The following is a 13,526-nucleotide window of genomic DNA, read 5'->3' on the forward strand; positions in this document are numbered from 1 at the left end:
TGCAGGTTAGGAGTGAGGGACACTGGCAGGCGTGGGGGGCTGTGGCTTGGGAGTGAGGGGCACCAGGGGGTCGGGGGACTGAGAGTCAGGAGCACAGGACAAAGGCAGTGTTAGAGGGGTGTGGGTTGGGAATGAGGAGTATCAGCAAGGATGGGGGGAGGGGGGTTGTAGGTTGGAAATGAGGGGCACTACCCATCCCTTCTCCTCCACTGGCCTGGATCAGGCCCACTGACCCACCTCCCCTCCAGCACCCCAGGTCCCCACTCGCTGCCCCACCTCCCCCCCCTCTCTTGTGGCTGCCCGTGCTGTCTGTCCCAGGGCAGCAGGCAGGGAAGGGTTAAGCTACCTGCTCCACTGCTGCTCTCTGGGTGGGCTCAGCCGCAAGAAGAGCAGCAGCCTGGCATCGGTGGCTGGACAGCCAGGTTACCTTCCCTGCCTGCTCCTCTGTGACAGACAGCCAGGCAGCTACAAGTAGGTGGGGGTGGGAGGGGTGGTTTGGGGGAACCCTGAGGGGCAGGGACAACTGGGGAACCCTGGGGGGAAACCTGGAATAGGAGGAGAGGGATTCTTACCTTTCAGCCCTCCAGGCCCTTGCTGGCCTGAAGTGTGACTATGCCAAACTCATGCTAGCACTTACACCCGTCAACATTTGTGTGGCTCACTGTGTCAGGTGTAACAAGGCCTTAGGCACCCCAGAATGCCTGTAGATGTGCCAGGAGACTGCTGCAACGTGCTGTAATTATAGTGTGTTGGAGCAGGCTTGATTAATTATTTCATAGTTTTGTAGATTCATAGATGTAGGGTTGGAAGGGACCTAAGTAGATCATCAAGTCCGACCCCCCTGCCCTGGGCAGGAGAGAAAACTGGGCTCATATGACCCCAGCCAGGTAATTATTAAGCCTCCTCTTAAAGACCCCCAAGGTAGGAGCCAGCACCACTTCCCTTGGAAGTTGTTTCCAGATCTTAGCTGCCCTGACTGTGAAATAGTGTCTTCTAATGTCCAGCCTGACCCTACTCTCAAACAACTTATGGCCGTTATTCCTTGTTACTCCGGGAGGTGCACAGGTGAACAGGGTCTCTCCCATTCCCCGCTGGTCCCCCCTGGTAAGTTTGTAGATGGCCACCAGGTCCCCTCTCAGCCTTCTCTTGTAAAGGCTGAACAGGTTCAGGTCCTGTAGCCTCTCCTCATAGGGTCTGCCCTGCTGCCCCCTGATCATGCGAGTGGCCCTCCTCTGGACCCTCTCAATGCTGGCCACATCTCTCCTGAAGTGCAGGGCCCAGAACTGGATGCAGTACTCCAGCTGCGGCCTGACCAGTGTTGCATAGAGGGGGAGGATCACCTCCTTGGCCCTGCTTGTGATGCATCTGTGGATGCATGACAAGGTGCGGTTGGCTTTACTGACTGCGACCTCACATTAGCAGCTTATCTTCATTTTGGAATCAATAATGACACCAAGATCCCTTTCTGCCTCTGTGCTTTCAAGAAGGGAGCTCCCCAGCCTATAGGTATGCTGCTGGTTCTTATTGCCCAAGTGCAGTACGCTGCACTTGTCAGTATTGAATCCCATCCTATTCTCATTCGCCCACCCTTGTAACCTGTCCAGGTCCAGCTGTATCCTGTCCCTCCCTTCTAGAGTGCCCACCTCACCCCAGATCTTAGTGTCGAGCTTTAGGTAAATCACCCCTTTGATGAGCTTTCAGTAAAGTACCCCTGCCACCATTTTGAAACATGTGGATGCTGATACACAAGATGCTCTGTGCACTTTCCTTAGAGCGGCTCTCAGAGCTGTTCTAATTAAAGAACTCCCCTACCCCCAGAGCATGTGTAACAATGCCTTAAGTATTTTTGTGGATTTGGTCCCCTGACTTTAAGAAGAGACTACTGCAGGGGTGGGCAAAATGCAGCCCATGGGCCGGATGCGACCTGCCAGGCCATTCTATGCAGCCCGTGGGGCCCCTGAGAAATTTAGAAAATGAATATTTATCTGCCCCTGGCTGCCTATCATGCGGCCCTCAATGACTTGCCAAAACTCAGTAAGCAGCCCTCTGCCCGAAGTAGTTGCCCGCCCCTGGACTACTGCATAGGCTCAATGAACTCAGCGTTTTTCTCATGTTCAAATTCCCACTATAGACTGATACAATAGGAACAGTTTACTACTTGTATCCAATGTCAGCATTTGTATATAGGTGTAAAGTTTGCCCATTGGTCTATTACATAACCACTCTGATGTCTTATATTCATCTTCATTACATTCATCTCTGATATTTATTATATAATCCAATGCATTCTTGATTTTTCAGCTTGCTGTTGGAGTCAGGTAACATATCAACTTTACTTAAACAGCGTACCTTATTTCTTCTGTTTTTCTAGACTCCTCAGAAATGTTCCAAGCTTCATAATGAAATGGATCCAGGCAAGAAAGAAAAAACAACCGCACACAGAGAATATTTTCAGACTTGTTGTCCACATACAAGTAAGCATTATTTCTTGGCAAATACAGTTAATTGTAATATTACATCCATTTCAGTGTACCATAAAGGACACCAAATTAGTGAAGTTTCAGTAATTGTCATCATTTTCAAAGAGTACTGCTGGGAGGTGTGCCAGAAATGTAAGTATTTAGAAAGTAGCTGTCATAGTTATGACATAGGACTAACACTGGACTAAATTTACAGGGAATGATTTATTATTAGATTCATTGAGACCATTTTTCTGTTTGTGAGTCACTCACAAATAGGCCAAGTATGTTATAAATTTCTTCTTTACTTGAAAGTGGATGCTGAATGTTTTGTGAATACATTCTAAGCAAGAACTTGCTTATGAGCTTTTTACTTCAAACCCAGGAGGAAGGGGTGGAAAAGGCCTTCTTTAAACAATTGATAGAAGCTTCTAAATGCAGGACCTGGTTTTCATGTGTTTCTTTAATTACTAGGACACCTGCTGGGAGGGAAACACAGCAGTGCAAAAGCAGTGCAGCAAATTCTTGAATTGTGTTGGGGATAACTTTTTGATACAGATGATAGAGAGGCCAGCTAGGGGGGAAGCTCTTTTTGACTCGCTGCTCACAAACAGGAAGGAATTAGTTGAGAATGTGAGGTGGAAGGTAACTTGGGTGACCATGAAATGATGGAGTTCAAGATCCTCAGGGAAGGAAAGAAGAAGAGCAGCAGAATAAGGATACTGGACTTCAGAAGAACAGACTTTATCAAACTCGGGGAACAGGTGGGCAGGATCCCATTGGAACCAAGTCTGAGGGGAAAAGGAATCCAGGTCCGCTGTAAAAGAGACCCTTTTTAATGGCATAGGAGCAAGCTATTCTGATAAGATGGAAGAATGGGAAATGCAACAGGAGGCCAGTCTGACTTGACAGAAATCTCTTCAAATTCAGAAAGCAATCCTACAAAAAAATAGAAACTTGACCACCATAATAGGGAAGAGTATAAGCGCACTGCATGGACATGCAGGGAGAAAATTAGGAAGGTCAGGACATGAATTGAGATGCAGCTGCCAAGGGACATAAAAGGGATTCAACAAGGATGTTAAAAGTAAGAGGAAGATCAGAGAAACCATAGAGTCCTTACAGAATGTGGAAGGCAATCGAGTTATGGATGATGCAGAAAAGGGTAAGGTATTTAATGCCTTTTTTAACTTAATTTTTCACAAATAGGCCCAGTTACTTTCTGACCAGGGATCCTGTTTTTCTCTGTTTAAAAAGTGCAAATTCTCTGATTAAACCCCCCAAATCTATGTTTTTCCATGATTAAAATGAAACGTCACTATATAATATAGATATAGGTCTCAGTGGAACACAATGTTTTATTGATATATTTATAATTTAAAGCAGTTTGGAAGCCCACCAGTGCCTCAATTATTATAATGAAATAAATTCTAAATACCTATAATTTTAGCATTTGATTTTGGGTTTTTATCATGAAAAATCAGAGCTCCCCTTGCCCCCTTTTCTCACCAGGATGTGGGTCCAGCTGTGGCTGCCCCCCACAACTGTTGCTTTATGACACTTAGCAGCCCTGCTACGCTGGTGCCCTGCCCCTGCCATTGCTCCTCATTCCTAAGCCACAGCCTGCCCCAGCCCTGCCCCACTCCTAACCCACAGCCCCCTGGCCTTGCTGATGCCCCTCACTCCCGACTGACAGCTCCCTGGCCCCCTACCGGAAGGGGCCCCCAGCTGCTAGGGCTACAGGACCTGGTGGCTGCGTCCTGCCTGTTTCTTGGCAAACAGGTGCTACCCACAGCTGGCCAGCAGTGCCCAAGCCCTGGCTGCTGCACGCTGCTGTAGCCAGAGTGGAGTGCAGAGCCCAGCCCTCCCCACCCTCGCAGGTAGCACAGCTAGAACTGAGCTGAGCAGAGTCTCTGCAGGGCAGAATGGGGCGGGGGGATGCAGACTGCCCCCTGTGTGGCTTGGGGCTCCCTGCCCTTCCCTGGGGGTCTCTATGGCCCAGCTGGCAGGACCTGGAGCAGGGTGGTGAAACTCGGTGCTGCTGCCATCATCACCAGGACCCCTGTGCCAGCCATACCACCATGGCGAAGTGCCCCCTGCCCACTTGGTAGCAGCAGGGGCAGCAGTAGTGTGGAGGTTTGTCCCCCACTGCTACCAGGTGGGCAGGGTGTGCTTCAGACATGGTGGTACTGCTGTCATGGGGCTCCTGGTGGTGACTGCAGCAGCATTGAGCCTCCCCACCCCACTCTGCCTTTCTGCCCTGGGTCCTGCCCACTGGGCTGCAGAGGCCCCTGGGGGGAGGGCAGCAGAGTGGGGAGCCCTGAGCCCCACAGTGGGCACGCTGCATTCTTCCCTGCCCCACAAACAAATCTGGGTGGGGGTAATGTGCCCCCTCAGTGCATCACCTCTGGCACTCAACCCCTCCCCAGGAGGTCAAGACAGGTCCCAGATTGGAAAAGGGCAATATAGTGCCCATCTTTTAAGAAAGGGAAGAAGGAGGATCTGGGGAATTTCAGACCAGAGACTTGTAGTCTGACCTTGATACCTGGAAAGACCATGGAGCAAGTCCTCAAGGAATCTATCATGAAGGAGCTAGAGGAGAACAAGGTGATCGGGAACAGCAAGATCAAATCATTCCTGACCAACCTGGTTTCCTGCTATGATAAGGTCCCAGGCTCTGTGGATGAAGGGAAATCAGTGGATGTTATATACCTTGACTTTAGCAAGGCTTTTAACATTGTCTCCCACAACATTCTCATTAAGACGCTAAGAAAATACGAATTAGACAAAATACCGTAATGTGAATTCATAAATGGTTGGATTATTGTGCTCAATGAGTAGTCATCAATGGTCCAATAATTAGTTATGAGGAGGTATCAAGTAGGGCTCCCCAGGTGTCTGTCCTGGGTCCAGTATTTTTCAACATATTCATTAATGATTTGGATAATGGGACTGAATGCACACTTGGCAAATTTGTGGATGACACCAAGTTGGGTGGAGTTTTAGACACTCTGGAGGCCAGAGAATGAACTGGATAAACTCAAAAAATGGTCCACAGTCAGTCAGATGAGATTCAAGGACAAGTACAAAGTCCTGTACTTGAGATGGAATAATTGCATGCACAAATATGGACTGGGGAATGTTTGGCTGGGCTGCAGCACTGAAGAAAAACACCTGGGTGTTACGATGAACTCTAGAATGAATATTAACCAACAGTGTGCTCTTGTTACAAAAAAAAGCCAACAGTATACTGGATTGTATTAACAGGAGTGTCAGTGATGTATGGGATTTATGTCTTTAATTATTTAATTGTCTGATAATATAACAAAACAGTTTAATTTACAAACTCAAATATTAATCATGTAGGCTCTGATCCTGAAAATCATTCTTTAGTGCAGAGCTGTGATTCTGTACAGAGACCTTTAGAGTCAATGAAGAGTCAGTATTCGGGTCCACAGCCTTAATGAAAAATAATCATACTACAATACCCAGCTACAGGTCAGTTGCATCATACGCACATTTAACTTGCACGACTTCAACTATACGCGGGGTGGGAGGGGGGGGCGGGGCTTGAGTTTGCACGCGGCGCTGCCGCTTACCTGGAGGCCCATTATGGCGGTGATGGCCACTGCCTCCAAAACCTCCCGTTGTTGCCATAGAGCCGTGCCCGGAGCGGTGTGGCCAGCCGCCGGACAGCAGCAGCAGCATGGTGGTGGCCGGGTGGCACGCAACCATCCCCACCACCACCCCACGCTGCACCGCTGCTGCTGGCTGCACAGCTCTAAGCATGGTGCCGTGTGCAAACTCAAGCCCCGCCTCCCCTCCCACCCTGCGTATAGTCACCGATTTTCGCCTTATGCGATTTTCACCTTACGCGCTGACTTCAGCACCTAACCCTCACATAAGATGCAACTGACCTGTAGTTATTAATGCACTGACTGATATCAAGCACCATGAGGAACATACAAAGTCATGGACCGTGAAAACATACATTTCTGTTGATGTAGTAAAACAGCCCATCTATAAACATTTCAGGATTTTCTCTTTTTATTCTCCTTTAGAAACAGTTGTTGCTGAGAGTGCATCACTAGCTGAATCAGCTGCTGCTTATATTGCTAAACCAACACAGAAATATTTGCTAAATAAAGTGGAAGTTATAACAGGAGAAGAAGCAGAACACAATGTATTACAGGTATACAGTTCATAAAGACTGCATGATGAATATTTATTATGGTTTGAAACACATCATAGCTAACTTATGTTGACATGAACATATACTACTACTTTGGTAGCATACAAACTATCTGTATACATTTTCCCCTTTAAAATATATCTTTTTAAAACTAATCTTCTGACAAGATGGTATGCAGATTTTTATTTTATATTATCTGTACTGAATATAGTTTTTCCACCAAGTGATCATGTTCCACAACCTCCTTCTGCTGTTACCTGTTTATAACTGTCCTCAGAGTAGGTCACTGTACCCTAGGGCCAAAAATTAAAACCTCTTAAATTATGAGAGATGTAACACCCAGCTAGAATTAACCCATTATTCTTTGTACTTTTTAGACAAATATCTAACTTGATACAAACTGTAATATAAAAAGTTGTAGAGCAGAAGCATCAGCAATGTAAACAAATGCAATTTTGAAGCAACATTCTATTTCAATTAGTTTCTAAAATATTTTTCCATTAGATCAATTGCAAGCTCTATGTGTTTAATAAACTATCATTATCCTGGACTGAAAGAGGCAGAGGATCCTTGAGGCTCAATGACACTTCAAGCAACAGATGTGGAATGTTACAGTCAAGGCTAGGTAACCTTTCATCTCACTTCTAAATCATGCTATGATTTGCCATAGTCAACTGAATCTTAGCATGTTAGCAACTCTGTAGTCAACTTTTATTTATATGAAGTTGCTGAAAGTCTTTTAAATACTTCATGATAAAATTAGCTGTCCACAAACCTCACTTGCCACTACAGGTTTTTTTTGCTAAGCTGTGTGAGGGCACTTACTGATGTCATTAGGCACTATGTATTTCTACTGCAAGATATTTGTAGTACAACTGTTATTCCTCTGATTCAGGTTTTCCAAAGGCAGTGTTGCTTCCAAATGACTTATGGGATGTTTTGTTTACCAAACTGAAGTTTCTCCTATTGCAATATATGGTTTTAAAAGAATGTTTTGTTGTCTCATAAGCCAAGGGTATAAAATACTGAGAGGAACTTAATTTTGATATATTAAAACTGATTGTTTAAAGGCCACTGTAAAAAGGACAGGTTATAATCCTGTGAAATGCAAAAATAAAGAGAGTGATGTGCTGCAATAGCAAAGGGAGGATGTTTTCATAGAATCTGATATACGTAATCATTGTTTTTTAGTTATGAGAAATCAAGGCAGCTTGAGACTGATCCTCAACACTAAACTCTGGCCTCAGATGATGATAGAGAGAGGAAATCACAAGAGTCTGTGCATTACTGCAGTGGACCAAGAAGACTGTTCTGTTAAAGTATTTCTTATACAGGTAGGAGAAAAACCAAAACCACTATTGGGAATTTTGCAGTCTGGCTCAAGTCCTTGTTCTGGGAAGCTTCCAGCTTTGTTGTATTAATCATCATTATAGTAAAGCCTTAAAATGGAAGAAGAATTACCATTGGTGGCAGTGAAAGTCTTGTACAGACTAAAGCTACCCTTACAGCCGTAGGTGATCAGATGAGTGCATTAGGCAGCCAGCAGGGTTCACTAAAGCAATGATGCAAAAAGTCAGTTTGTTATGCTGGGAGCCCACTGGCTGCTCTCTGGTGCTGAATATTTTCACTGTCTTTTAATGTTAATACCCTTCATATCAGCAGTTACTATATATGGCAAAGAGGATGTTATTCAAAGTGATCTTCATGAGAAGTAGAAGTAGTAATATCTACAGCCACAGAAAGAGCAAAAGGGGCTGTCCACAAGATTCTTTAGTCAGATGGAGTTTACAGTACAAAAATATAAAAATTACCAGTATAAACAGCTATTTTGGTCAGATAATTTTTAACATATTTGCAACCTTAGACTGGTTTTGTACCTAGAATGCTACAAATGACTTGGGGGTGATGATGATGTTTGCTATTGAAATGCCAAACCAAGTGGCTTTTAGTGGCTTTCTTTTATGTAAATCTGGAGTGAAAGGAATGCTGTGCTGCAAACATGAGCAACCTAAAAAAGATGCTGATACTCTACTGCTTTTCAGTGTGTGTGACTATTTACACTTGTACAAACTGGGAGAAGAAAACATCAGTCTTATTTTGCAATTGGGTATAAAACTACCAAATCAGAGTAGGATCTTTCTATTCCAATTGGCATAAGGATAAATAATGCCATATGATTCAAAGCACTAGAGAATCAGGGCCCAGCAGACGAGTTTTCAATTATCTGCTGCCTTTCACCTTCACTAGAAGAGGTCATGACATCTTTTAGTTTTAATTTTGGTTGTTAATTCTTTGTTCCCCACTTGTAAGCAAAAATGCTAAACATGTATATTTATTTATACATAAATAATATGTATCTATATTATACAGATATACTAATGTATGTATATCTATAGTTGTGTGTATATGTATTATATAGTGTGTGTGTGTGTGTGTGTGTGTGAAAGTTTCTATGTGTTGTTATTGTTAGAAATATGTTTAGTTGGTGTGGAACTGCAGTGAATCTGGAATAAGAAGTGTTTAAAAAAACTTAGCCATTCACCAAGCTGCATCATTTTTATTTTAAGCCTCTGTCTATTATATCAAGATGGAAAGCAATCAGTGTGTACATTTTAATAAACTCTAAACCACTTAGATAAACATGACATTATTTTCATTTAAGCTTCTGAAAAGTCAGTAACTTAAAATCTTAGATTTCATAGACATTAGGGCTGGAAGGGACCTTGCGAGATCATTGGGTCCAGCCCCCTGCCCAAGGGGCAGGAAGTCAGCTGGTGTCAGATGACCACAGCAAGATAAGCACCCAAGCATAACTTAAAGGTATCCAGAGTAGGTGGTTGCACCACTTCTTGGGAGAGTCTATTCCAGACTGGAGACTCGGATGGTAAAGAAGTTTTTCCTTATGTCCAGTCTAAAATGGTCTTCCTGTAGTTTGTGACTGTTAGACCTTGCCTTCCCTTGTCTTATATAAATTATTTGGATACAGAAAGACAGAATCTCTGCAGAAGAGATTTTTTGCTCTTTTCAGTACTTGAAAACTGTGTCTGGTTTTCAGTGATCGTTGAGCTACAGCATTACTTTTCTGTTCTCTTCAAAGCACTGTGCATTTTGTTCCATACAGGCAAGTTCAAAAGATGTTCAATACCTGTATGCAGCAATACACCACCGTCTTGTTGCATTGCAAAGCTTCGTGGAAAAAGAATCAGATACTAATCAAGTAGATACGGAGCCAGAAGCAGCCTTTTGTACGCTAATCTGTGGCAGTGATGATGAGGAGGAGGAAGAAATAACTCAAGTAAGCAGCAATAAATCAGGTAAGCAGAAATCTCTGTAGGAAGTCTGTGCTCCTTTGTTTTGTGGCTTCATTTTTAGTTTTCATTTTTCCTTTTGCTTTCCATCAAAGTCCCTATGCTGTGATGACCTCACTCCAGCAGTTAATTAGAGTTTTACCATTTTAAGTGGCTACATTCAGCGGGGCCAACTTCTTCTGGAACAAATGTCTTTAATCTTTATAACTAGAATCCTTTTTAGGCAAAATGCTGAGGGCCAGTTCTAGATTGGGTCCTCAGATGCCACCAACTTAAATTTTGGCATACCTAAAAATTAGGCATCTAGCCGTAGGAGAGTTATTCAAACGAATATAGTTGTGTACCTAAACTTACCATACACCCAGCTGGGAGAGGTAGGCACCTTGAAATGTGAAGAGGCTACCTAAAGCAGGAAGTAAAGCTAATTACAACCTTCACTTCAGAGCAGTTTGCATAGTCCACAAAGTGGCTGAAACCAACTGTAGACAAGTCAAAGTACAGTAGAGATACAATGGCTGGAGTTTAAATCTCCCCTATCCTTAGCAGAAGGTAGGGAATACTTCCTTATGAATACCTCTGCATGGCCAGAACTGCCTTATGGAGGCACATGTTGCAAATTGCTCTTCTGGGTGGAAATTGTTTTTTGATGTTTGATTTATCACTAGCCACATTACTTTTTTCTTTGATACTCAACTGCCCACTGTCTCCTATTATGTTTTTTAAAGAGCAGATTTTCATATAACTATTCAGAAAGCATCAAATAAAGTACACATAACAGTCCTGAGTGACTGTTTACTTTTAGAAAACAAACAGGCCTTTTAGCAAAAATATGACAGTTTACAGTACTTGTTCCCATGATCATTTATTTTCTAACAGTATTTCAGTAGCATTCAGTTTTTCTAAACAAAATGTGCTGCTGTTACACAACAGATTTTTTTCCAAGTACTCATTTTTCCTTTCAGCAACAGGAAAATTCTGAGTGCTGAGAATTCTCTTGTTATCCCCAAATAATCAAACCCTCTCTGTATCCTTCTGAAGTAGCCTTCATTTCATTTTTCAAAGGGTTTCTATTAATTTGAAAACTCTGTATAAGTCAAATTCCTTCCCAGAATTATTGATGGTAAGCACTCTTTGTTCTTTCACAAAAGTTGAGATGAATGTTAAGGTCAAAACAGTGTAGAGGTGCAGATTTGCAAGTTAAATATTTATTTTGTTTTGCAAAGATTTCTGATGCAACAGTGGTATGGCAAACTAAATCTCAGATCTGTGTAACAGTGCACAAGATTAAAGGATAATAATGCTATCTCTGGTTTTTCCTAGCCACTTCCTCCACACTTCTATCTTTCATTTTTCTCCAAATGGTCAGTGATAATAGTATTTATGGTACCTTTCAACATAGCTCATGTGTGGCTTTTAGCATTTCTTGCTTTATCTTGATTGCTTCTGTTATCTTCATAACAATTGGGTCTTCATTCTGTGCAGTTTTCAACTTCAGTACCCCAACGTCACCTTAAACCCCTATGTCTACCTACATTCATACAATCCAGTCTTGCTGAATGTTCTGCTGTGACTTCTTTTAGAATAGAATACATACAAATGTTTGCTCTTGCAGGAGAAACTCTCCTGGGAGTGATTTAACTCTGGTTCTTTCCAGTTTATTTTTCTCCTGGAACAGCCATTTTTGCACTGGAAAAAAATCCTGAACATCTGTATACCTGTGGTTTCTCCTGTAAGCACAGGGACTCTCCCAGGGCACTTACCCACGTGCAGAGTCTGCTCTGACATGCTGGAAATCCAGTGTTTTGGAGCAGGCTCAATTAATCAAGTCTGCTGGAGCACATAATTGACATGCCTGCCGCTGCATCAGATGCAGTTGTACCAATGACGCAGTGCATGTTAGTGCTGAAAAAATGGTGGGCGGTACGCTTTGAACTAAAACACATTTAAAGTGTTTTAGTTCATAGCACACCATCACCAGTTCCTCAGCACTGATGCATGCTGAGCCACTTATACACCTGTACCTGATGCAGCACTGGGTGCTTTTAATTAGCATTAAAAGTGCCCCGTGCTGTGTTGGGAGCACATGTAGAAATGCCCTAAATGTCTCTATGTGGTCTAAGCAATTGAATCTAGCTGTTGAATCTCACTTTTTTCTCCTAGATTAAATTTCTTAAGGTTCTTAAAACCGCTGCATCATAGGGGTTAACGAGAAACTTCTAATCTTCCCTAGCATTATTACTGCCTCATCAACAATGCTGGTGAAGAAAAAATAATAAGATTCCAATTCGTAAACCTAATAATGAGTAAAACAAGAGCTGAAAGCAATCTTTTCTTTTACTATCCTGCCAAACTTGGACTTGTGGATTCTGTGGTACGTGCAGTGGTTATTAGTAACACTTAGTGAACCTATATTTTCTATTAAAATCAAATTTCTTTTTCTATCATTATATTATGATATGACTCGTATAGGGCATCTAAGTCTCATATTACAAATTACCCATCACAAAGATCAGACTGCAGTCAACCTAGCATTATGATATTTGGGGTCCAGTCAAAAGTTATTAAGTACTTGCTATGAAGTAATGAAAACACTTCCAATTCCAAACAGTGTTCCGTTTTAAAACGAGGTCTTTAGATAACATTCTACACCATATAGCATCAAGCCTGAAATATGTATGCCTGTAAGTAATAATCAGTAATCTGACCTGAGTTATCACACTGATTTAATTAGGGGGGACCAGAAGGGTTTGGGGAAGACCTTGTTTCCCCTAGCGCCCCCTGGGATGACAGGGAATAATGACCACAAGTTGTTGGAGGGTGGGTTTAGATTGGACATCTGTAAGAACTACTTCACAGTCAGGGCGGCTAGGATCTGGAACCGACTTCCAAGGGAAGTGGTGCTGGCTCCTACCCTGGGGGTCTTTAAGAAGCAGCTTGATGCCTACCTGGCTGGGGTCATTTGAGCCCAGTTTTCCTCCTGCCCAGGCAGGGGGTCAGACTTGAAGATCTACAAGGTCCCTTCCGACCCGACTTCTATGATTCTATGAATTGCTTGCTGTCCTGTAAAAAACGTTTGTGGATATGCCTGAGTTTAGTTAGATTATATGCATCTAACCCAAGAACATACTTTAAAGTTATAACCTATTATACTAATAGGTTATAACTATATATATATAGTATATAGGTGCCTATATACTAATGCTAGGAGCATGGGAAACAAGCAGGATGAACTAGCGCTCCTGCTTACACAAAACACCTACGACTTAGTAGGGCTAACGGAAACCTGGTGGGATTCGTCCCACGATTGGGCGGTACATATTGAGGGTTATAGATTGTACAGAAAGGACAGGGTGGGGAAAAAGGGGGAGGGGTTGCTCTCTATGTCAATGAGTAATATATGTCAACCCTCATCAAGACGGACTCCAAGGATGAGGAAGTAGAAGGATTGTGGGTTAGGCTACATGGGGGGCAAGGAGAAAGGGATTTGGTGGTAGGGGTCTGCTACAGACCCCCACATCAAGGGGAAGAAATAGATGCGGGGCTCCTGAGGCAGCTCTCAGAGGCCAT

The 13,526-nt window shown here is 43.2% G+C and overlaps 1 protein-coding gene across 4 annotated transcripts in view; it reads left to right on the top strand.

The window, feature by feature from the left end:
- RANBP3L (RAN binding protein 3 like) overlaps positions 1 to 13,526 on the top strand; it is an 84,144-nt gene that overhangs the window by 66,664 nt on the left and 3,954 nt on the right. For all 4 annotated transcript variants that reach the window (XM_025213550.1, XM_025213549.1, XM_006031874.3 and 1 more), the window contains 5 exons: positions 2,372 to 2,474; positions 6,521 to 6,651; positions 7,156 to 7,276; positions 7,843 to 7,985; positions 9,773 to 9,965. In XM_025213550.1, coding sequence (XP_025069335.1) covers positions 2,372 to 2,474; positions 6,521 to 6,651; positions 7,156 to 7,276; positions 7,843 to 7,985; positions 9,773 to 9,965 — 691 coding nt within the window. The remainder of the gene's footprint in view (positions 1 to 2,371; positions 2,475 to 6,520; positions 6,652 to 7,155; positions 7,277 to 7,842; positions 7,986 to 9,772; positions 9,966 to 13,526) is intronic.

Source organism: Alligator sinensis, unplaced genomic scaffold (genome assembly GCF_000455745.1).
Source record: "Alligator sinensis unplaced genomic scaffold, ASM45574v1 scaffold175_1, whole genome shotgun sequence".
Taxonomy (NCBI): Eukaryota; Metazoa; Chordata; order Crocodylia; family Alligatoridae; genus Alligator; species Alligator sinensis.